General features: G+C 46.1%; 1 protein-coding gene across 3 annotated transcripts in view; it reads left to right on the top strand.

Moving 5' to 3' along the window:
* Window positions 1-8947: 8947 nt before the first annotated feature.
* PPP4R1 (protein phosphatase 4 regulatory subunit 1) overlaps window positions 8948-24485 on the top strand; it is a 49148-nt gene continuing 33610 nt past the window's right edge. For all 3 annotated transcript variants that reach the window (XM_061399927.1, XM_061399926.1, XM_061399925.1), the window contains exons 1-2: window positions 8948-9558; window positions 9651-9695. In XM_061399927.1, coding sequence (XP_061255911.1) covers window positions 9552-9558; window positions 9651-9695 — 52 coding nt within the window. In that variant the 5' untranslated portion in view covers window positions 8948-9551. The remainder of the gene's footprint in view (window positions 9559-9650; window positions 9696-24485) is intronic.

Genomic DNA, 24485 nt, shown 5'->3' with positions numbered 1-24485 from the left:
GGGAAACACGGCTTCAAAATCAAAAGTAGCACGAATAATCAAATTACATCAGGTAAAAGCTTCCTCTTTCAGTTTCCCCGCCCTCGCCCCCCTTCTTCCTAGTTTTCCTCCTCCTCCCCGCCTCTTCCCCACTTCCTCCCCGTTTCCTTCCTTTCTCTCCCTCCCCTCCACTACTTCATTTCTGCCTAAAGATGATACAGAGAAAAACTGAGAATATTTAAAATTCTTAGGTGCTGGGTTAGATTTTGTGACCCAAATTTCTCAGGAAGAGGCAAATTCTTTAATAACAGTTTTAAAAATTGTGTGTAAGGGGAAGATATGTAACGTTAAATTTACCATCTTAACCATTTTTAAGTTTACGGTTCTGAAGAGTTCAGTGTGCTTACTAAGCCTAAAAGTAAAACATGCATCCAGAAAAAAATGGCCCAAATCATAAGACACAGCATGAAAAATGATCACAAAGCATTCATGCACAGGCAACCTCCATGCAGTCTAAGAAATGGAATATTACCAATACGTGGAAACACGGCTCCCAGCTCTGCTGTTCTGCTTTTGTCTTTCTCTTACTACCTTAGATCACCACTGTTATCAGGCATCCACACACGTGGACCCACTGCACAGGGCACAGGTTCCATCCCTGGTGGGAAAACTAAGATCCTTCAAGCTGAAGGGCAGGGCCAAAAAAAAAAGTGAAAAGATGGTGAGTGAAAGTCGTTCAGTTGTGTCCAACTCCTTGCCACCCAGAATTCTCCAGGCCAGAATACTAGAGAGGGTAGCTGGTCCCTTCTCTAGGCAATCTTCCCAACCCAGGGATCAAACCCAGGTCTCCTGCATTGCAGGCGGATTCTTTACCAGCTGAATCACCAGAGAAGCCCAGCCTCTAATGAAACATGGGACATCTGGTGGAGGCTCACTACTAAGGCACAGAACTGATACAAGCAAAAGATTACATAAAAAAGATAATTTTTTGCATCCTTGGCCAGAAGAAATCGTAAAAGGCTAGTTAGGAAGTTGCTAGTATGGTTTTCAAGCAGCTTATCCCTTGGTTAGGGTGTTAGGTGAGAACAAAGGGAAAGAGTGACTCCTAAAATGTTTCAGTGGTCAAAATCCGCAGGGGACAGAGAGACGACCCACCTGGAGTTAAGATGATCCCAAGACTGTACATGTGAAACGACAGAGGCTTTCCCGAGGCTTTCCTTTTCCTTCTCTTTCTCGGCCAGAGAAGCTGGCTGAGAGACAAATTTGACGGAAAAGTCATGAACATGATGACATACAGATCCTATTAGCATCATTTAGAATTAAGATTCCAACATTTGAATTCCAACTCTCTATTTTCTATTTGACTTTCATAAAATTTTAACCTCTTTGAGCTTTGATTTTTAAAATGTAAAATAGGAAAAAAAAATAAAATGTAAAATAGGTAAATATCAATACCTACGTCATAGAGTTGTTTTGAGGGTTAAATCTAAAAAGCACTTAGCATAATACCTAGTACATACATCTCAAGAATGTTTTAAGATGTACTTATTACCATTGGGGGAAGCTGGGTAAAGGGTACACAGGACCATCCTGTACATTTTTTGCAACTTCCTATGAATCTGTAATTATTTCAAAATAAAAAGTTAAAAAGTGGAGTAGCTAACTTTTGTATGATTTGCATTGTGTTATGGCGCCAGTGGACTTCCCTCCTGGCTCAGCCAGTAAGGAGTCTGCCTGCAATGCAGGAGACCTGGGTTCAGTCCCTGGGTTGGGAAGATCCTCTGGAGAAGGAAATGGTAACTCACTCCAGTATTCGTGCCTCGTAAATCCCATTGACAGAGGAACCTTACAGGCTACAATTCATGGGGTCGCAGAGTTGGACACAACTGAGTAACTTCACTTCTCTCTCTGTTCAGTTGCTAAGTCGTGTCTGACTCTTTGCAACCCCATGAACCGTAGCACACCAGGCCGCCCTTTCCATCACCAACTCCTGGAGTCTACCCAAACCCATGTCCATCGAGTCGGCGATGCCATCCAACCATCTCATCCTCTGTCATCCCCTTCTCCTCCTGCCCTCAACCTTTCCCAGCATCATGGTCTTTTCAAATGAGTCAGCTCTTCACATCAGGTGGCCAAAGTATTGGAGTTTCAGCTTCAAATTCAGTCCTTCCAGTGAACACCCAGGACTGATCTCCTTTAGGATGGACTGGTTGGATCTCCTTGCAGTCCAAGGGACTCTCAAGAGTCTTCTCCAACACTGCAGTTCAGAAGCATCAATTCTTCAGTGCTCAGCTTTCTTCACAGTCCAACTCTCACATCCATACATGACTACTGGAAAAACCATAGCCTTGACTAGATGGACCTTTGTTGGCAAAGTAATGTCTCTGCTTTTGAATATGCTATCTAGGTTGGTCATAACTTTCCTTCCAAGGAGTAAGCGTCTTTTAATATCATGGCTGCAATCACCATCTGCAGCAATCTTGGAGCCCAGAAAAATAAAGTCAGCCACTGTTTCCACTGTTTCCCTATCTCTTTGCCATGACCTCTGGCATGGGACCGGATGCCATGATCTTCATTTTCTGAATGCTGAGCTGTAAGCCAACTTTTTCACTCTCCTCTTTCACTTTCATCAAGAGGCTCTAGTTCTTCTTCACTTTCTGCCATAAGGGTGGTGTCATCTGCATATCTGAGGTTATTGATATTTCTTCCAGCAATCTTGATTCCAGCTTGTGCTTCCTCCAGCCCAGGGTTTCTCATGATGTACTCTGCATATAAGTTAAATAAGCAGGGTGACAATATACAGCCTTGACGTACTCCTTTTCCTATTTGGAACCAGTCTGTTGTTCATGTCCAGTTCTAACTGTTGCTTCCTGACCTGCATGCAGATTTCTCAAGAGGCAGATCAGGTGGTCTGGTATTCCCACCTGTTTCAGAATTTTCCACAGTTTATTGTGATCCACACAGTCAAAGGCTTTGGCATAGTCAATAAAGCAGAAATAGATGTTTTTCTGGAACTCTCTTGCTTTTTCCATGATCCAGCAGATGTTGGCAATTTGATCTCTGGTTCCCCTGCCTTTTCTAAAACCAGCTTGAACATCTGGAATTTCACAATTCGCGTGTTGCTGAAGCCCGGCTTGGAGAATTTTAAGCATTATTTTACTAGCGTGTGAGATGAGTGCAATTGTGCAATAGTTTGAGCATTCTTTGGCATTGCCTTTCTTTGGAACTGGAATGAAAATTGACCTTTTCCAGGCCTGTGGCCACAGATGAGTTTTCCAAATTTGCTGGCATATTGAGTGCAGCCCTTTCACAGCATCATCTTTCAGGATTTGAAATAGCTCAACTGGAATTCCATCACCTCCACTAGCTTTGTTCATAGTGACGCTTCCTAAGGCCCACTTGACTGCACATTCCAGGATGTCTGGCTCTAGGTCAGTGATCACACCATCGTGATTATCTAGGTCGTGAAGATCTTTTTTGTACAGTTCTTCTGTGTATTCTTGCCACCTCTTCTTAATATCTTCTGCTTCTGTTAGGTCCCTACCATATCTGTCCTTTACTGAGCCCATCTTTGCATGAAATGTTCCCTTGGTATCTCTAATTTTCTTGAAGAGATCTCTAGTCTTTCCCATTCTGTTGTTTTCCTCTATATCTTTGCATTGATCGCTGAGGAAGGCTTTCTTATCTCTCCTTGATATTCTTTGGAACTCTGCATTCAAATGGGTATATCTTTCCTTTTCGCCTTTGCTTTTCACTTCCCTTCTTCTCTCAACTATTTGTAAGGCCTCCTCAGACAGCCATTTTGCTTTTTTGCATTTCTTTTTCTTGGGGATGGTCTTTTTTTTGGGGGGGTGGTGGTCTTGATCCCTGTCTCCTGTATAATGTCACGTACCTCTATCCATAGTTCATCAGGCACTCTATCAGATCTAGTCCCTTAAATCTATTTCTCACTTCCACTGAATAGTCATAAGGGATTTGATTTAGGTCATACCTGAGGGGTCTAGTTGTTTTCTCCACTTTCTTCATAATTTCAGTCTGAATTTGGCAATAAGGAGTTCATAATCCAAGGCACAGTCAGCTCCCGGTCTTGTTTTTGCTGACTATATAGAGCTTCTTCATCATTGGCTGCAAAGAATATGATCAGTCTGGTTTCGGTGTCGACCATCTGGTGATGTCCATGTGTAGAGTCTTCTCTTGTGTATGGTGCCAATATATATATCTTTATTTTTCAATCAAATAAATGAACCAGTGACCAGGAACAGAGGAATTTTGTTACAGACAGTTACACAGAAGTGAAATTGGAATGGAAACTCTTTCCTCTGAATCACAGAACCAGGGGGCAGCCATAGTATGAGAAAGACTTTAGAATCAAGACATAGTTTAATCACTGAGCTTATCTGGGTTTGAGTATGTGGTTTGCTTATGGTTTTTTCCTGCTTCAACGTGACTCATCCATCCAGATTCAGAATAATAAACATTTCCTCAAGCACGTACTCCACCAGACACCAAGGACAGGCTCTTCCACGTTGCTTTGAGCTTGATTGCCACTGGTGCTTTGCGCATTTTGAGAGAAAGGCATAAAGAAAACCAATACTGCCATTAACGTTGGCTATTTCACATCTTAGCTTTCCTAATGAAATTAACGTGTGGAACAAACTGGACAGGTGCCGTTCCTTGACTGGAATAACTACAGAATTCCTTGATGCAGAATCCTTTTGGTTTTGTTCATCTGGAGTGTGGTGAAAGAAATGGCGTTCTTAACATGGTGGATGAGAAACAGGGTTTACTTTCCTTTCTACTTGGTTACAGTGGTGATTCCAGGTTGCACTGTTCTGCTCAGAACAACCCTTGGCTGGGAAACCTGCGGCCTGGTGACCGTGGACAGAGCTGAAGTTCTGTGCATCTCAGGGCAGCCTCGGACCCCTATAGACAGAGAAAGGACAGCCTGAGTAGAGAGAACTCTGGCTCAGTTTTGTAGCTGTTTCCTCCCTCTCTTCTTTATTCTTTCTTTTCCTAAGGTGGTGTGAAAAAATGTGAATAAAAAGAGACCAGCGTCTTTTAAAAACAAAACCAAACTATGAAAGCTCTAGGAAAAACTAAGAACTCACAATTTTGAATTTCATCTTGACACAGAGCTTAAATGGGACTTAAAAGAAGCATAGAAAAGAAAGATAACAGAAACTTCACACAAACACTTATCTTTATACAATTTGCCAAAATATGTATAGGAGGCTTTGGGTAAGAGATTAGAAATTAATCAAAAAAAAAAAAAAAGGAAAATATTTGTTCTTCAAATAGTTTTTGAAGAATCAGTTCAGTTCAGTTCAGTCACTCAGTTGTGTCCGACTCTTTGCGACCCCATGAATCGCAGCACGCCAGGCCTCCCTGTCCATCACCAACTCCCGGAGTTCACTCAGACTCACGTCCATCGAGTCAGTGATGCCATCCAGCCATCTCATCCTCTGTCGTCCCCTTCTCCTCCTGCCCCCAATCCCTCCCAGCAGCAGAGTCTTTTCCAACGAGTCAACTCTTCGCATGACGTGGCCAAAGTACTGGAGTTTCAGCTTTAGCATCATTCCTTCCAAAGAAATCCCAGGGCTGATCTCCTTCAGAATGGACTGGTTGGATCTCCTTGCAGTCCAAGAGACTCTCAAAAGTCTTCTCCAACGCTGCAGTTCAAAAGCATCAATTCTTCAGTGCTCAGCCTTCTTCACAGTCCAACTCTCATATCCATACATGACCACAGGAAAAACCATAGCCTTGACTAGACGGACCTTTGTTGGCAAAGTAATGTCTCTACTTTTGAATATGCTATCTAGGTTGGTCATAACTTTCCTTCCAAGGAGTGTCTTTTAATTTCACGGCTGCAATCACCATCTGCAGTGATTTTGGTGCCCCAAAAATAAAGTCTGACACTGTTTCCACTGTTTCCCCATCTATTTCCCATGAAGTGATGGGACCGGATGCCATGATCTTCGTTTTCTGAATGTTGAGTTTTAAGCCAACTTTTTCACTCTCCACTTTCACTTTCATCAAGAGGCTTTTGAGTTCCTCTTCACTTTCTGCCATAAGGGTGGTGTCATCTGCATATCTGAGGTTATTGATATTTGTCCCGGCAATCTTGATTCCAGCTTGTGCTTCTTGCAGCCCAGCGTTTCTCATGATGTACTCTGCATAGAAGTTAAATAAGCAAGGTGACAATATACAGCCTTGATGTACTCCTTTTCCTATTTGGAACCAGTCTGTTGTTCCATGTCCAGTCCTAACTGTTGCTTCCTCACCTGCATACAGATTTCTCAAGAGGCAGGTCAGGTGGTCTGGTATTCCCATCTCTTTCAGAATTTTCCACAGTTTATTGTGATCCACACAGTCAAAGGCTTTGGCATAGTCAAGAAAGCAGAAATAGATGTTTTTCTGGAACTCTCTTGCTTTTTCCATGATCCAGTGGATGTTGGCAATTTGATCTCTGGTTCCTCTGCCTTTTCTAAAACGGCTTGAACATCAGGAAGTTCACGGTTCACGCATTGCTGAAGCCTGGCTTGGAGAATTTTGAGCATTATATAAACCTGGCTTAAAAAAAAAAAAAAGAGATGAATGAAAATAAAGGTTAAAAATTTTATTTAAAAACCATTTTTATTGTAAAAGCATGTCTCCGTTATCTGATTGATTCATTTATTATTATTCAAAACAATAACTAAAAGATCTGCCTTTTACATACTTTCCATTTTAGGAAGGACCATCCTGAAGAAAAAGTAAACCGTTCAATTACCAATTCAAAAATTAATAAATGACATAGCAAGCAATGTCAGGTAGGTTTTTTATTAGCAATATTTTCCCATGATACTTATGTCTGCAATAATAAACATACTTATTAAGTTGTTTCAAGAGCCAAGTTTATCAATTTCCAAGGCTCCTTGGCTACTCATAACATCTTCACTATCATTTGGAGGAGTTCTTCTGAAAAATCCAGGCCTTAGTAGCCATGATTGGATAATACTTTTGAAAGCAGTGACATGTGAATTCCCCGTTTTGCAGATTTTAGGGGCAGAGCAGGTGAAGGACGCAGACTCTGGGTTGTGCTCTGACCTCCAGGTACACAGCTCGGCCTCCACCGACTACCCTGTAAGTGCAGTTTGGGTAAGGCCATAGCACAACGGTGACTGTTCTTTAAATGTCATTTACTATGAGGAGGAAGCACAGCACCCTTTACAAATACTGGTGTAAAAACCATTTACTGTATCTTTGAGCAAGACTAGAGAGTGAGAGAAAAATCACATGTAAAAAATGTGCTTGTGCTAACCCATGAGTAAGAACGTCCTCACTGAAATGTCTAAGCACTGAGCTGCCTCCAGGGACCTGCCGTAAAGTGGGATGCAGGTAAGACGATGATCAAATGCACAGCTCCTGAACAATATGGATACAGTTACACAGCCCCTCCTCCTTGGCTGCCTTCCCAGGGGGAGTGAGATAAAACTCACTGTGCAGCCTTGCTTACCCAAGGCAGAGGTTTAGTAGACCTATATATCCCAGGCTAGCATTTGGGTGTTGTTCACTTGTTCAGTCAAGTCCGACTCTTTGCTGACATGGACTGCAGCACGCCAGGCTCCTCTGTCCTTCACTCTCTCTCTCGGAGTTTGCTCAAAATCATGTCCATTGAGTCAGTGATGCCATCCAACCATCTCATCCTGTCAACCCCTTCTCCTCCTGCCCTCAATCCTTCCCAGCATCAGGGTGTCTTCCAATGAGTCGGCTCTTCGCATCAGGTGGCCAAAGTATTTGTAACATAACATCTGTTTTATCACCATCACTGAGTCTTACTCTAGTGGGTGGATCGCCTAGATGGTCCCCTTCACCTCCATGTGTGACTGGGGGCCAAAGCCTAGCTGGCATTAGATTCTGTGCTGCTGCAGGGAAACCCCAAGCTAGTGGAAAGACCCCAGTGCCCTGCCCTCCCCTGTCCACCCAGGATTACTAAAGTGGTAGCATTAGCAGGGCAAAGCTCGCATGGACTGAGTCAAGTGACAGTTGTGAATTTCTAACTCCTTGTCATTTTGAGAGTGAGTATCAGCTGAATTCACATAAGAGTGTTCTGCAAGGAAGGAGAGAACTAGATGGTGGCCATTTGGCTTTTAGTTTTAATTGTTAAACTAGACACACTAGAAAACTAGACACTAGAGTTAGAGATGCTATTCCAGTTTTTCTCACTCTCAGAAAACATTAATAATACATACTATGGAATGCATGCTTCCCCAGTGGTTCAGACGGTAAAGAATCCGTAAAGAATCCGCCTGCAATGCAGGAGACCTGGGTTTGATTCCTGGGTTGGGAAGATCCCCTGGAGAAGAGAAGGAGGAACCCACTCCAGTATTCTGGCCTGGAGATTTCCATGGACAGAGGACCCTGGCAGGCTACAGTCCATGGGGTTGCAGAGTCGGGTCAGGACTGAGCAACTTTGACTTCATGAAATCCTCATTGCAACCTGTAACATCTGAGAGAGAAGTATTTTGAATAGCTACGTGGGACCCATTTTATTACCCAGAATTACGTATTTCAGAGGCTCTGACTCTTTCACGGCATTAAATGTAATACACTGTCCTTGGTTAAGATCATCGTGCAGACCATTTGGAATTCCGTCTCCTCCCCCGAGGCCAGACCCCCAAAATGGCATCACTTACACACGTCCCTGTGTAATGGTCATTCAGGACATGACCATCCTGGAGGCCTTGGGGGACCGGGAGGTGGGCTTGAGTCCTGGACAGAGGCCAGTGGGCCAGGGAACTGGGGCTGGGCCCCAACTCCATACTGGGCGGTTGCGTGCATCCCTGAGCACTTGTGGAAAGTAACAGAACGCGTGCTGCAAATTTCAGCCCAGCGCCTCGAGTGCTACCACAATTATTCAAATTATTTACAGACAAAAGCTAAGGCGAGGCGCCGTTCCCCAGCACCTGCGGGATGCCCAGTACTCGGTGCTCGGTTCCTGTCGTTCTTCCTTAGTCCCAACGATCCCGGGGCGAGGTTCGTTGGTCCTCCTGCAACCGAGCCGCACGCCCACCGCCGGGCCGGGGTCAGCGCGGGAGCGGGCCGTTCCCGCGGCTTTGTTCGCGGCACCCGGCGGCCGGCGCGGAGGCGGCGCTTCACGCCCGGAGGTGGCCCCGGCGCGCGGCCGAGCAGACGGGCGGGCAGGTGCCGGGACCGGGGCCCGCGGGCCGACGGGCGGCGCCAGTGACCCAACAAAGCGCGCGGGAGGCCCCGCCCGGCGAGCCCGGCACACGGCGCGGAGCCCCGGCTATGGCGACAGTAGCAGCCGCGCCTCGGACTCGGCTCACCAAGGGGCCGGCCGAGCCGAGAGCGCGCCGGCGGGCGGAGCGAGCGAGGCGGGAGGCGGAGCGGCGCGCAGGTGGGCGGGGCGGGCCGGGTCCGCCCGGCGTCCGGAGCCGCCCCCGGCCCGCCGCCCTCGGCCCGCCCCGCGCGTCCCCGCGGCACCGCCCCCCGCGCGCGTCCACCGGCCGCCGCGCGCGCCGCCCCTGGAGCCCCGGGTCCCCGGGCGACGGCGGAGGAGGGGGCGCCGCAAGATGGCGGGTACGGGCCCCGCGGCGGGCGGCGGGCGGGGACGCGAGGGCGCGGGGCGGCGGGCGGCGGGCTCACGGCCTTTCTTGTCTCCCTCGGCGCAGACCTGTCGCTGCTGCAGGAGGACCTGCCGGAGGACGCGGACGGATGTGAGTGCCGGCCGGGCGGGCGGGAGGCAGGGCGCGGGCGGCGGGGAGCCCAGGCCTCGGCGGCTCGGGGCTGCCGTTCGGGCGGAGCCGCGGCGGCGGAAGCGGGAACGCGGCGGCTGGTCGGTGGGGCCGGGGCCGCGGCAGTCAGGGGTTGGGGCGCCGCCCGCCGCCCGGAGCCCTGCCGAGGCCGCCGGCTCGGGTCCGGAGCCCGGGCTGCGGGGTCCGGGGGGCCCGGGGCCGCGGAGGCGGAAGGGGCGGCCCAGGCGGGACAGGCCCGCAAGCATCGACCGCCTTTCTTCGGTGCAAAGGCTGGCGGCTCGGCCGGGCCTTCCCGCGCCTCCACGCCTGGCTTCCTGGGGACCGTGAAGTTTCCGAGTGGAGGAATCTTGTGCTTCAGGAAAAACAAAAAGTTTGACATTGTTCCCGGAGGAGCGTCGGGAAGGAGGCGTCCCGCTCGCGTGCTCTGCTCCGGAGTCGGAAGGGAGCTGGGAGGCGGCTCCGGCGGGGGCGGCTTACGGGGACGTGGGGGTTCCGGGAACCGTGAGGTGGTCCGGACGGCCTCGGGGGTCCCCCGGGGGCTGTATCTGGGCGTCGCTCCTGTAGGTGCCGGGAGCTGATCCCTAGCGTTGTCTAATGTGGTTTCCTTGCCCAAATTAAGCTCAGTTTTTAAATTACTGGGTGTTTTGAGTGACGTGAGGGAAATTGACTCTTTATAAGGAGCTTTTAGAAAAAAATATTTCTAAAGTGAATGAACCATACGTAAACTCGTGTTTGGTGCAGTCTGGGTTTACGTGCTTTTTTTTTTTTCTTCAGTAAAAAGGCTCCCTGTAGGCAGCGGTGCTCATGTAGTGAAGGCCGGCTCTCCCATCTCCTTTCGTGCTGTCCGCTAGGACGCGCGCACCTGCTGATAAGTTTCAGGTGTCGGTTACCGCAGCTCTGGGGCTCCTGCAGGGTTAGCGTTGGAGAGTTGACTAAGGACTGTCCCCATGCGGGGCCTTCTCAGGCGTGTGTTTAGGTCCAAGGCTTTTTCTCGGTGGAAGACGCCCCTCTGCAGCAGGTGTTGAGGACTGTCTCATTCACTTACTGTCACTTGGCTGCCCTGGGCAATCAAAGCCTATGAGATGAGCTGCAGTTTTCTCCTTCACCCTTAAGGAGCACGGTCTGGAAGGGGCAGCCCACCAGTATGGAACTCGGCCTGATTTCTTTAGGACTCTCCAGACTGCTGAGGGTAGAGCAGCAGGGGCGGTCACCCTCCGTGCCCCTCTAGCGGTTCCCAAGCAGCTTTGATGATGTAAGTGTGACAGTGAGGTGTCCGGGCATCCCAATACAGTCGTGGACACACTGGGCTTAGGAGCAGGACTGCTTAGTTCCAGCCTTGGCGTCCTCAGTTTGAGCAGACTGCAACTCACTTGAACTTCTCAGTGCCAAATGTGGTCATTTGTAAATAGGTGTAAAAAACGTTAGCTACCTTAGAGAGCTGTTAGAGCCTTTCATAAATTAATTCACACAAAACACTTAGAATAATACCTGGTAAATAGTGACTACGATGTGGTGGTGGTGTTATAAGGGAAGCTGGAAAGAAAGTGCAGGGAGGGGATACTGATGTTGAACATTACGCCACAGAATTTACATATTTACAGGTGCTGCTGGTGCTCTTAACTTTTTTAAGATCCTGTTTGTTCCCTCTGTGTGTGCTTTATTGAAGAACAGTTGATTTATAGTGCTGTCGAGTGTGTTTCAATTTAGGATAAAATGTTCGACCTTAGAAGGTACAGGTGGCTTGTTTGCATATTTATAGTTTGGTGGAAGTCTTTGCTGGAATAATTGCTTATTTTTCTTAGTGGCTGCAGTTTCTACAGGTGATGCCTTTACCCAGAATATTCAGGAACAAGTCATTTTGGAACCTACCTATGGCCAGTTAAAGGACCCCTCAGGGTCTGTTGTGAAGGGAGGGGGGCGGTGAGAGGGGAAGCCAGCCTTGGGGCCTTGGTCCAGGGTGAGATGGCTGGGGAGGAAATGGAGAGGCTGGGCATGTCCTGGACAAGGGAGTGGACCAGAGATGTTGGGGTGGAGGAGGTGGAGGTTGGGCTGCCTGCACAGTTGGACTATGTCTCCGAGCTAGGTCTTCTGCCCTGGGCAGTGCTGGCGGAGGCTGTCTTGGGGCTTGCCCCTTCAGCTGCACCAAGGGCTGAGTCAGCTGCTTGAGCTCCAGATTCTTGGTGGCCTTTCTAAGACTGAGACAGAAGAGAGTCAGTGCTGTTGTACAAGTAATGAGCCGCTGGGGAGCCCGGGGGAGGCCCCAGGTGAGATCCAGATCTTGAAAAGGGGCCATCACCGGATCCTGAGATGAGAGTCTCAGGTCGTTCATTGATTTGTTTCATTTTAAGCCTCTAGTCTCTGTGTAGAATCAGTAGAAACGTGAGTAGAATAGGAAAGGGTTGGTCAGAGATGGACTTAACTGATACTCTCAGAGGGGAAAAAACCCTAATGTGTGAAAAATGGTGCCTTGTATGTACACCTCAAAGGGTCATAGAGAAGAGAGAGAAGTGGAGTCTGTTAGTTGTGTGTGACCCTTGGCAATGCCATGAACTCTGGCCGGCCAAGGCTCCTCTGTCCGTGGTATTTTCCAGGCAAGAATACTGGAGTGGGTTGCCAGTTCTTTCTCCAGGGGATCTTCCCAATCCAGGGATCGAACCAGAATCTCCTGCATTGCAGGCAGACTCCTTATCAGCGGTAAATAAGTAACATCTTTGTACGGTACTATTAAGTTTAGGAGAATAGCCCATTGAAAAACTCAGTTTGCTTAAAAGTGATACTTCCAGTACTTAACCGTCTGATGAGACGCACTTTGAATTTCAAAGAGAAAGCAGAGCGACTTCCAAGCTGGGTGAACCCTTTGTGTTCCTGGGATGATGGGTACCAGTGTGGAGTTACAGATAGACTCTCGGAGGAGGAGATTTTAAGTTTCTGTCATCAGTTCTTCACAGACGCAATCCTGGTGTACAGTTAAGTTGCTGGATTTCTAGGGTAGGTGAGATGGGACTTCAGATACAGTAGGATTTGATGAGTTAGTGTTTGTAAAAATAATTTCACTGAAGGAGTTTGATTAAAATTTAAATTTTGGTTCAAGTAATATGTTGAAGAATATTATTCTAAAAGAAAGATGACATCAGGTTAGTGGTTTCCAGTTGCTCTCGTACATGAGTTCTTCCTAGAATCGATGGGACTTGTAGACTCTGGTGTTCTGATACTAATAAATAAGTTAACTGATATGCATAGAAACTTAATGATTCTCTCAGGGGACAAAACTCCTCTAAGTACCAGCCAGAATTTAAGCCAAATCTCCTGATTCTAATATTTAGAGTATTTTTATATTAAAGACCATTTTTCCTTTAGATTCCTGAGTTTGCACCATCGAGCAGCCCCAGCTAGTATAGGCAGTTTGTTTGAACCTGTACTTAGAATAATACCCTTGAAGGTACATGTAGCATGCTGCCTAAGGTTTAATTTAACCTGGTAGGGGGGGGGGGTGATTCGAATGAGGCTCATGCATAATACAGCTAATCTAGTCTTCGTGTTAATTTCTCTCAGCTATGACTAGCGCGCCTTGGATGGGCCTTGGAGCTGTGTTCTGGAATATGCCATAGCATGACTTTTTCCTGTTGAAGTTTGGAATCCTGTTCCCCAATGCTGTTTTTCCGGTTTGAAGCAGTTAGTGATCGAACCAGGGCTGACGGGGTGTAACTACCCTGCCTCACTCCTTTCGGAGCCTCTGTGCCCACGGCTACTTAGGGAGACTGGGATTGATGAGCTTCTTGGGAGTCACACCGCCTGGGGAAGTTCGGAGTGTGTGTTCCCAGGTGGCCGGCCAGTGGGTCGCAAACCCCAAGGAAGGCGTCCTTGAAAACCGTAATGTTTAGAAGAGTTGTTAAATGGGGATTTGGGAGAGTGAGTCATGAGAGTTGTAGCATGTTTCGACTGCTACCAACAAGACTGGACAGGAGAAGTCTCTATTTGGAGATAATACAGTTGGTGTCCTAGAAAAGGGGCTTAAACATGGGGTTAGTGGCACCCATGCGCGTATGGAATCAGTTAATGATGCCTTGCATCATGATCCCGCTTGTGGAATTTCTCAAAGAAAGAGTCCTCTTGGGAGAGTCATCTTTGTCTTCTGTAACTACGCGTGTCGTGTCGGCCTCTTGGGCTGGTGGCTGCAGGATTAGGGGACCCAGACAGCTGAACGCGGGGATTTCTGTTTGTTCTTCTGCGTGTGCCTTGTTTCTTCCTCTCATCCAAACAAAGGTGTTGTATTTGTTTATTGAACTGTCGTTACTTCACGACATGTGCCTTATATTTTGGATTTCTCTCTCCTGATGACGGAGAATGTTTGCTGTCAGCTACAGGATACGGTGGGCAGTTCCTACCCTTGAATTGGGGGGTTGTTGGGCTTTGAAGTTGCATCTGAACATACAGCTGTTTTAATGTTTTGAGAGAAGAGCAGGTGACACATCCTTGCACCTTGGGGAAGGTGGTGGAAAGGCCCGCGCTCCCTGGAGCCTGTAAGAGGGGACTTGAGCACAGGCCCCCAGGCCACCTTCCCACAGTCCTCCCCTCCTGAGTTGGTCTTTTTAGCCCCCTTCTCCCCAGACCTAGGGGCAGACTCGTTTTCCTGCCTGATTGGTACCAGTGTGGGTAGTCTTTGAGCATTTATCATGCTGCGCTTAGAGTTGAATGTAGGGTAAGAAGTACCGGGCATCGTAAAGCTCAGAGCAGACTCCAGCTGCAGCTGGGGACCTTCACCCGCTGTATCACTGTCCATACCGTCTGGAGCGGGCACCTGCTTTCCTCAGCTGTGTTCTGTCTTCACAATGTTGCTGGGCTTTGGGCTGGCTCCGCCATGCTGCTCTGAGCACTCAGGAGCAAGTCTCTCTGTGGACATACCCGTTCCTTCTCTCGGGTATGTACCTGGGGGTGGTTTGGCTGCTGAACTTTATAAAAAGCTGCCAGCCCATTTTCTAGAGCGGCTGCGCAGTCTCCCCACCACTCCCCTCAGCCCCGGTGTGTGGGAGAACCCAGGTGCCCCGCACCCTCGCTGGTACTTCTTTGCAGTTTGAATTTGCATCTCTGTCAAGTCTGATAGTGCTCATTTTTTTCATGGCACTTTCAGCATCTGTCTTTTTGGGTGAAGTGTCTGTTCAGATCTTTTGCTCGTTTATTTATTGGGTTATTTGTTTTCTAAGTTTTGAGAGTTCTTTGTATATTCCAGACAGATCCTTTCTCAGATACGCGATTTGCAAATGCCATTTCCCATTCTTTGATTTTCCTTTCATTGTCCTAACAGTGTGTTTTGAAGAGCGGAAGTTTTGAATCTTGATGTTCAATGTATTATTTTTTCACAAATGCCCTTTATCAGGTTGAGAAAGTCCCCTGAGTCTCCTGAGACTTTTTTGGAAATTAGAATTGAATGTTGGATTTTTTCAGATGCTTGTTCTGCATTTATGATTTTTTCTCTAGTCTTTTAATATGATGAATTGCATTTTTTTAAAGTAAGTATGTTAATATTTTTAACGGGATATTTAAAAAATACACAAAAGCAAATGAACCATCATAAACCCACCACTCAGCTTTCACTTATCCACCCTCTAACACCTGAACTTTTGTGGGGGAGGCAGTAGAGTGCTTTAAGGCCATCCCAGGTGTCATTTATTATAACTGTAAATCTTTCACAAGTCTGATGTTCTAATCTGTGGACAGAATGACATCTAAGGGTGCAGTGAGGTGTGATAATTTATGAAAGTTTAAGTGGTTAAATTCTTAAGACATTTTCTTTGCATGTTCTACTGTAATAAAGCTCATCTGTATAACTACTAAATTCACTTTCATCTAAATACTGACTACCAGATTAAAAGAAGCAACATCTTGCTTGTTTGCTTGTTTTTATCTTGCTAATAAGCACATTTCGCTGTTTGGGGTCAGCCTCAATGGTAACAAGAATATTGTAAAACTTCATGTTTTAAATTGGTTTGCAGTATCATTCAGAGGATCACATGGACGTGAGTTGTGCTGTGTGTCTCCTGAGCCAGTGGTTCCAGGGTTATAGAAACCAGGAGCTAGAGGGCAGATTGTGTGTTCATTCTTTTCATGTCAAGCATGAAAAAGTGTAGACCCAAGCTCTTGCAGATAGAGATGGTGTGGAGGCAGACTTTGTTGTCTTTCAGTCGATAAGTCGCGTCCCACTCTTTGCGACCCCATGGACTGCTGCGCGCCAGGCTCCCCTGTCCTTCACTGTCTCCCGGAGTTTGCTCAGATTCATGTCCATTGAGTCCATGATGCCATCCAACCATCTCATCTTCTGTCGCCCCCTTCTCCTCCTACCCGCAATCTTTCCCAGCATCAGGGTCTTTTCCAGTGAGTCAGCTCTTCACATCAGGTGGCCAGAGTATTGGAGCTTCAGCTACAATTCAGACCTTGTAGGTTTTAAAAGTTCTTTTCCTAAATATCATCTAACATAGCTGTTTAATTTTTTTTTTTTTTAACGTAGAGCTGATGAGCAATGTTGTGATAGTTTCTGGTACATAGCAAAGGGGCTCAGCCATACACATGTCCATTCTCCCCCAAACTCCTCACCCATCCAAGCTGCCTCATAACACTGACATAGCTCTTTAACTTGCTGCAGAAGGGAAGTGGGAGAAATTTCTGGATTTTGTTCATTTTTAAAATCACCACGTATTGTCGTATTGTGTGTTGGGCTTTGTGGTGTAACCTTGCTGACACTCCACCTGTGAGGTGTGTAGCCCCACAAATTATTAACCATGGAAGTGGCACCTGATGAGGCTCATCTGAACAGTTAAGTGATTTGCTCAGTCACCTGCCTTGACAGTGTTAGGGCCCATCTACAGCTGGCCAACAGTCTTTTTTTTTTTTTTCTTTGTCACAGGGCAGTTGTATCTTGCTTTCAATCACCAAATGCCTTTTTTTCTTTCTTTATTTTCAGTGGAAGGATAATTAAAATATTGTCTTGGTTTCTGCTATACATCAACATGGATCAGGCATGGGTATACATGTCCCCTCCCTCTTGAACCTCCTTCCCACCTCCTGCCCCATCCCACCCCACTGAGTTGTCACAGAGCACCAGTTTGAGTGCCCTGAGTCATATAGCAAATTCCCACTGGCTATCTGTTTTACATGTGTTCGTGTATATATTTCCATGCTACTCTCCATTCACCACCCCCCATCTTCCTAAACCCCGACAGTCTTTATTATTGTGTTACTCCTTATTACTGTACCTTTCCTGCCTGCCAGCTGTGACTGCCCTTCATTTATCACTAATTTAGGTCGTCTGCCCTCCTGAAGGTTCTGGAGGATGTGAAGGTCATAGCACGTTCCAAGTATTTGGTGGGTAAAATCATTTTTGTCCAAGTAGCACCTGTCTGTCATGGGCATGTTGGAGGCACAGTATACCCTTTTTCTTTGTATTTTAACCCACTCGTGTGTAAGGGAGCCAGTCGTTGGAGCAGAGGTGGGAAGAGTGCTGTGTGATCCGATGTGTCTGGTTATCAAAGCGATCAGTCCAAACTCTTGTGGCTGGATTTATATTGAAATTTGTACACAGCTTGGAAGTTGTATTCAGAGTCAGATTTGATATAAATTATTTTTACATTTACATCTATCAAGTTAGTTTTTGGTGGAAATAAACTTCAAGACTCAGGTAGATTCAGCGCTTCATTTCTGGGGGTTGGTGACAGTCTGGCCCTGGATTAGCTCGACTTTTGCATTTGGATTACATACAGAAAAAAAGTATCACTAATCGAGTAATTGGGTTAGCACGACTGCAGGTGACACGTTTGCTCCTGGAGGAACAAACCCCCATGTATAACGTATGCGAGTCCACCCCTGCGAGCCCTTCGAGTGCCACGTCTCTGACCTGCAGATGCTGCACAGACAGCGAGGTTTTGGTACCTAATTGGAGAGCAGGTAGACACGCCCCTGCCTCTTTTATGTGCATACCTTAGGGAAATGTTTTTTTGAAATATTCATAGATTGAACTTTAGCTCAGTGTTGTCGTTGAGTCATGTCCGACTCTTTGCCACCCCACGGACTGCAGCACCCCAGGCTTCCCTGTCCATCACCATCTCCTGGAGCTTGCTCAAACTCATGTCCATTGAGTCGGTGATACCATCCAACCATTTCATCCTCTGTTGTCCCCTTCTCCTCCTGCCTTCAGTCTTTCCCAGCACAGGGTCTTTTCCAGAGAATCGGCTCTTCACATCATGTGGCCAAAGTATTGGAGCTTTAGCATCATTCCTTCCAGTCAATATTCAGGATTGATTTTAGCACATTATTCCAGCTTAAATTCAATTGTTAAATTAAATATGCTCTAGGACAGATTTATTCTTAGGAGTAAAGATCATTTCTAAGAACTTTAATATTCGAAGAAAAGATTTCTGATAAGCATTATAGTGTCAGAAATTGAAACTGGATATAGCAGGTGCTCAAGGAGCTACATCTGGAGCCTTTAATTCTTCACCCATCGCAGAGCACCCACCACACCGTAGGACTTCAGTATACACTTGCTGAGATAAATCGTGATTTTTCTGGTCAAGCTGAATAAGGCCATAAAGCTAACTTGCACTAAAATAGTGAAATGGTTTATTTTTAAATCAATTACTTGTTACTTTGAGAACTTTCAGATTTACACAAAAGTTGCACAGATGTCACAGATAATTCCTCACCTTTAAGTGAGGAATTAACTGAGTTAATTCCTTAACTCTTCACCTCCATTCAGCATTGTTAAAAGAGCAATTTGCTCTTCTTTTTCTCTCTACAGTTGTAATTAGATACACAACTTTAATATATACTTAACCTTCTTTGTTGCGTCTTTTAAGATGAAGTTGTCTCAGTTCAGTTCAGTTGTTCAGTCGTGTCTGACTCTTTGCAACCCCATGAATCGCAGCATGGCAGGCCTCCCTGTCCATCACCAACTCACAGAGTTCACCCATGTCTAGACCTAATCATTAGGCTGTATCTCCTGAGAGCAAGGCCAGGCTCCTCTGACAGCAAGTTCAGAAAGAGTAACTTTGACACTGATCAGTTATGTAATATGTAGTTCATTGTCGGATCTCACCAGTCGTCCAATAATACTAGTTACAGCAACTGTCTTGCCTTCCAGGCCCCTGCGCTGCATTTAGTTGTCTTGTCTCTTTAATTTGGAAAAAATTCTCAGCCTTTATCATTCATTATAGAGAGTTTTGAGGAGTCAACTTGGTTTTCTGTTTCCTCATGATTTAATTCAGGTTTTGCTTGCTTCTTCCTCCCTCCCTCCCCTTCCAGGGATGCTATGTTAAGTAATTCCCTGGTTTTCCCAGTGCTTGTCTCAGAAGGCACCCGATGTCAGTTCTCTGCTCTCAGTTAAAGTGTGATGCCTGCCAGCTTTCTCTACTTTAAGATTCTTTCCTTTTCCTTGTGTTGCTGGTAAGGGCAGTGATTTGACTCCAGGGATTTTCCATTCCCAGGCAAGCTGTACACACCTCTTGGCATTAGTGTGTGTTGATGACTCTCACCTGAATCAGTTACGTTTCCTCGCTAGCTTCCTGCTTTTCAGAAGATTTTTCCCTTCCTCTCTATTTGTTAAAATGTGTAAAACCCCAAATGTTAAGGTAGCTCTTATAAAAATGATTAAATCTGTATGGTTTGTCTTGTTATATATATGGTTTGTCTTGTATATCCATTTTCTGATATAAAGGACTTGGGAAACAACAAAATTGGGCAAGTTTATTGTGGCCTTAGCATTATCAAGGGGAAGATGGAAGGGGAACAGACCATTGGCTTTTTCCTGTTTTAGCAGCTCTTCCTAGAGGCTGTGTGGGGATAGAAGGATGTGTTTGATGAAGCTTGGAGAAAGTTAGGGTGTATACAGGTATCAGCTGTCTCAGGTGCCAAGCTTCTCAGAGGTGCTGATAGGCTAATGATGTTGGGAATGTGTGTGGGGGGGGCGGGGTAAAGTGCTCTTAAAGGACCCTTGTCCCCTCACGGGTGTCCGGACCACCTCCTCATGAACAGTTATGAGTGAACAGGCATTCTTCAGGAGCATGAGACTCCATTATCTGAGTTTGTTTGTTAACAAAAAGATTAGCAAACAGGCTTTGTCTTCTGGGACTTTATCTGTGTTTGGTTTGGAGGGCAAAAGGAAAAAAGAGGAAATGAAACACTGCAACTGCTGGTGGAGAAAAGCACTGGCGCCCCCAAGACTGGGGGCAGTTCATGGGAGGAAGAGATCTTTATCAGAAGGAGTAGGAAGTACTTCCTGGATGGTATTTGTGAGTAGGTGAGTTTCAACTGCGATGAGGAAAAAGAGGGCAGATGAGGAGCAGCTCAGGAGGGTAGAGCTTGTGGCACCTGCAGAAAAGAGCCCCCAGCGTGGGCTGTGGGGGGTGGGGTGCATCCAGGTGGGTGGGGGAGGGGAGGCCGGGTAGCCTGGTTAGAATGAGGAGACGAGTAGACAGTTGAGCATTGTGATGGTGGAGGGCAGTGGTCTTCACACTTAACTACTGGATATCTTCTAAAAATAATTTAGAAAACACATTTTTTAAGTTTAAAGGTATTTTCAAAATGAAACTGTCATATCACTGTTAAAAATGGAATTTAAATAATATAGCACTTACATACACTATTAGCCATTTTCAAAAATCCAAGAATAAACTCTTCAAATTGCGGATTTTCCATTGTTCTTTGATCTATTTCCTTAACAAAATTTTACCTTAATATATTTTTATGCTTGAAAGTTTTATTACCCTGTCACATTTTTTTGGCACCAAAGATATAAGGAAAAATTTAAATTTTTAATTTCCTGTGGGCATAAAAATCTTTAAAACTTTGTTTTTGTTATTAATAGTTGATCCACCAGAATGTATTACAAATTATAATAAACGCTTGGTAAACAAAATTTTATTGAATAAGCGTATCAATAAAGTGGAACTTTTAAAAAATAACTTATGTATTCATGGGTGAATATAATTTATTGCTTGAATGAAACTATATTTAGCATAAGTTTTACTTTTGATTTTCAGAGCTGTAAGCACAGAGAAATTTTGTTGATGTAGATAAATGGATGGAAAAAGTTTCGCTAGTAGTGCCACTAATTTTCTTGAATTTCTTCCAACTTACATGTCAAAAATCTGAAAATTATTTTTAATGAGCTATCAATCATTCAGTTATTTTTAAAGTAAAGGATCGTGGAACAAATACCTGACTTGTGAAAGTAGATATTGCAGCCTTCAGAGAGGTGGTATCTTAATGCTTTCGTCCATGTGTCAGAGGGTTGCAGTGGAGGGTTTTTGCTTGGGGGCCATGCAGTCTTGAGCTCAGGGAGGTGGGAGATTGTGGATGGGAACACCGTGGGTCCACACCCTCGGTGCATATCTGTGATGGAGCATTCCTGGAAATAGGTCTGGAATAGCCCTTAAAGTTACCTGCTTGCCTTGCTCCTCGGGAAAACTTCATGTACCTCTCGTGTATGTGTGCTCAGTCGCTTCAGTAGTGTCCGACTCTTTGTGACCACGTGGACTGTAGCCTGCCAGGCTTCTCTGTCCGTGGGATTCTCCAGGCAAGAATACTGGAGTGGGTTGCCGTTTCCTTCTCCAGAGAATCTTCCCGACCCAGGGATCGAACCCATGTCTTTTAAGTCTGCTGCATTGGCAGGCAGGTTCTTGACCACTAGTGCCACCTGGGAAGCCCTCTTTCACCTTACGGGGTTCAGATACCTCAGTCTGTTCGAGGCAGACGGTATCAGAGCCTCTGGGTTAGGGTATTGGAAACTGAGAGGTATGGGAATACAGAAGACTTTTTAGAAGTCGAATTCACAGTTCTTAGCGACCGATTAGATAATGGGGGCAGGAAAGGGGCTTTGAAAAGCACCTGCAGGCCTCATGCCTGAGAACTCAGGTTCCTGGGGAAGTTCATTAGCGAGTCTGCAGGAGAAGCTGGTTTTGTATAAGACTAATTTGGACAGTTGGGTTTTCAGAAAACACATGACATGGAGGCGGAGACCCTGAAGGACCTGCAGCCCTGGACACGGGGATCAGAACAGGAGAACGTTGGGGTCCTCTGCATTGCAAGTGTGGTTGAAGCTGCGGGTTATCCATGGGAGGAGAGGCGTGTGTGTGAACAGCATCCGTATGAGGACAGAGTAGGGGGAGAGAAACCACTTACACAAAAGGTTGTGAAAGAAGCAAGGATGGTCTAGGAAGGTGGGAAATACTCAAGGTGGAGTACGTACTCCCAGAGAATCTAAGAACTAGAGAGGAGGCTGTCGGGATGAGGGATGTTGAGTCCTGCCCCCAGGCCGCAGGTGGGAGGCCTCGCCCCAAGGCCACAGAATCAGAGCCCAGAAGCAAGGTCACCTTCAAGCTGGCTGAGCCTCTTTGTAACTGTTGCCAAAAGCCCCTGATGATCACCAACAAAACTTCCTGACTCCCAGCTAGGCAAAGATGCCCACTCCAGTGAACAGCCTACAGTGCCCCCAACCAATCATCTAACGCCAGCCTTTCAGCAGGGATTTTCTTTGTCTTCAGGCTCTGGTGCTCTCAGAATACCCTGAGCTTTGCTTCTTTCCAAATGAAAAAGATGGTTTTAATTAACAATTGATCATTTAAAATCACATTTAAATCACTTATTCATATAGTTGAATATGTCCACTGCTCAAAGGAGGTAATGGTTGAATTTAACTATGTTGTTGCTTAGAAAATCTCATAGGCAGGTTTTCCAGCCAGGTAGGAAGATTTTGCAAAGTCTTTGAAATGTAGAAGGCCAGGTTGATCCAGGCCCCTCCACTTCCTCCCGCCTCACTTCTGTGTGAACCCTGTGCCCTGAAGGTCTTCTCATCTGTCTTGATGTGACTTGCTTTTCCTTGACACCCTGTCCCCAGGCTTCTTGGCTTAGGCCACTCTTCCACCCTCTGTCCTGTGGGGCAGCCCCGTGTCCTCCCAGGACTTGTTCTCCGGGCACACCTAGCAGTGTAAAGTGAGGAGGACGTTGTGTGTGTGTTCTTTGTAGCATGTTTTTGTCCGTGTCTGTGCACACCTGTGCTCATAGACACTTCTGTGTGTACACACTCTGTTTAGGTTTTGTATCTGTGTTCTCTGTTGAGTGCCTGACACTCAAAGTAAACAGGAGACAGCGTCCTGCTTACTGGTTGAATGAGATGAGTGAAGACATTTAAAACTCAGGGAAACCATGCTGAGGTTGTCTCAGAAACATGTGAATTGTAGCTTTGAGGGAATATTGATGTCCTAGCTTGACACTCGGAGAAGGCAATGGCACCCCACTCCAGTACTCTTGCCTGGAAAATCCCATGGACGGAGGAGCCTGGTAGGCTGTAGTCCCTGGGGTCACTGAGAGTCGGACACGACTGAACGACTTCCCTTTCACTCTTCACTTTCCTGCATTGGAGAAGGAAATGGCAGCCCACTCCAGTGTTCTTCCCTGGAGAATCCCAGGGATGGGGGAGCCTGGTGGGCTTCTGTCTATGGGGTCGCACAGAGTCGGACACGACTGAAGCAACTTAGCAGCAGCAGCAGCTTGACACTGTGTTAGGTGCATGATAGATGTTATCTTTGTGTGTCTGAAAGTCTTGACAACAAACACGTGTTTGTGTGAGGAAATGCAGCCAAGTTGTGAATGACCTGCACAAGTTCACAGGCAGAGTTCACGAGGAGCAGGACCTGAGATTTGGATTCAGATTTGTCTTAACTTTTAAGAGCCTCTGTCCTTGTCACATCACTCTCGATGTAACCATGTAGGGACTAATCATCTTTAACATTTCAAATGGGTCAAGCTTTAAAATTTTTAAGTTTTAACACGTCATTTTCCTTGAATTTAAAAACGGCTGGAAGTTGGGTGTTGGTTCCTGTGGTTTGGGTTTCTGCTGGTGCCCGAGAGGGGCCGGAGCAGATGGAGCCTTCCTGACCTGCAGGGGTGTCGACGGCCACCTCTGCTGTGTGGCCCCTTAGATTCACACACGGGGAGCGATTCACTTTTATAAGTAACAAGATGAAGGCCCTTGTCTTAGCGCTTCTTTCTCTTGCCCCCCTTTCCTGGATGTTCTCTTTGTTTACACTGTAACACATTTGATTCTGGTCTGATTTGAACTAGAAGGATCTGTTGACTCTGACTTGAGGCAAGATGCACTAACGCTTAAGGATAGGGCTTCAGTTCATATCCGAGGTTTCTTTTCCCGTAAGGAATTCTGTTAGAATTCACTAAGAAACACAAGTTTTTGTTGACACTTGTATCATTTAGCTTCTTCATGGAAGCTTTATTTTATAATTAATATTAAATTTTGAGAAATGAAGGTTTCCTGCACAAGTGTAGGAATTCTGTCTCATGTTGACCATTCAGGTCATCGTTTTTCCTCTCCATGCTGGTCCCCTTTCAGCTGCCCAGGATGGGTTTACAGGGGAAGAGGAGCCTTGGGATTTGGGGAGTATAGATACAGTTTGAAAAAACATTTCAGAATGATCATTGTTTTCATTGCTTTTCAGTCATTTTGAAATTTCAAATGACATTAAAAGCCAACATGACTTTTTCACTTCATCAGTGGAGGAAGTTGGATGTTTAAAGCAGTGAGCACTGTAAGGGGCTATTACTGTGTAATGTCCAAGAATCCAGAATCAAGTAAGTGATCCAGAAAGGAGGGGCAGCCTTGGAGCACAGGTCAGGCAATGAAAGATCCTTCTCCTCTCCTGAGATGCTCCTTGTCTGTTTTGTCTGATGATTAAAACGGCCACTCTGGCT

Source organism: Bos javanicus, chromosome 24 (genome assembly GCF_032452875.1).
Source record: "Bos javanicus breed banteng chromosome 24, ARS-OSU_banteng_1.0, whole genome shotgun sequence".
NCBI classification, from domain to species: Eukaryota; Metazoa; Chordata; class Mammalia; order Artiodactyla; family Bovidae; genus Bos; species Bos javanicus.
The sequence above is the reverse complement of the archived record's forward strand: the minus strand, read 5'-3'. Positions and strand labels throughout refer to the sequence as shown.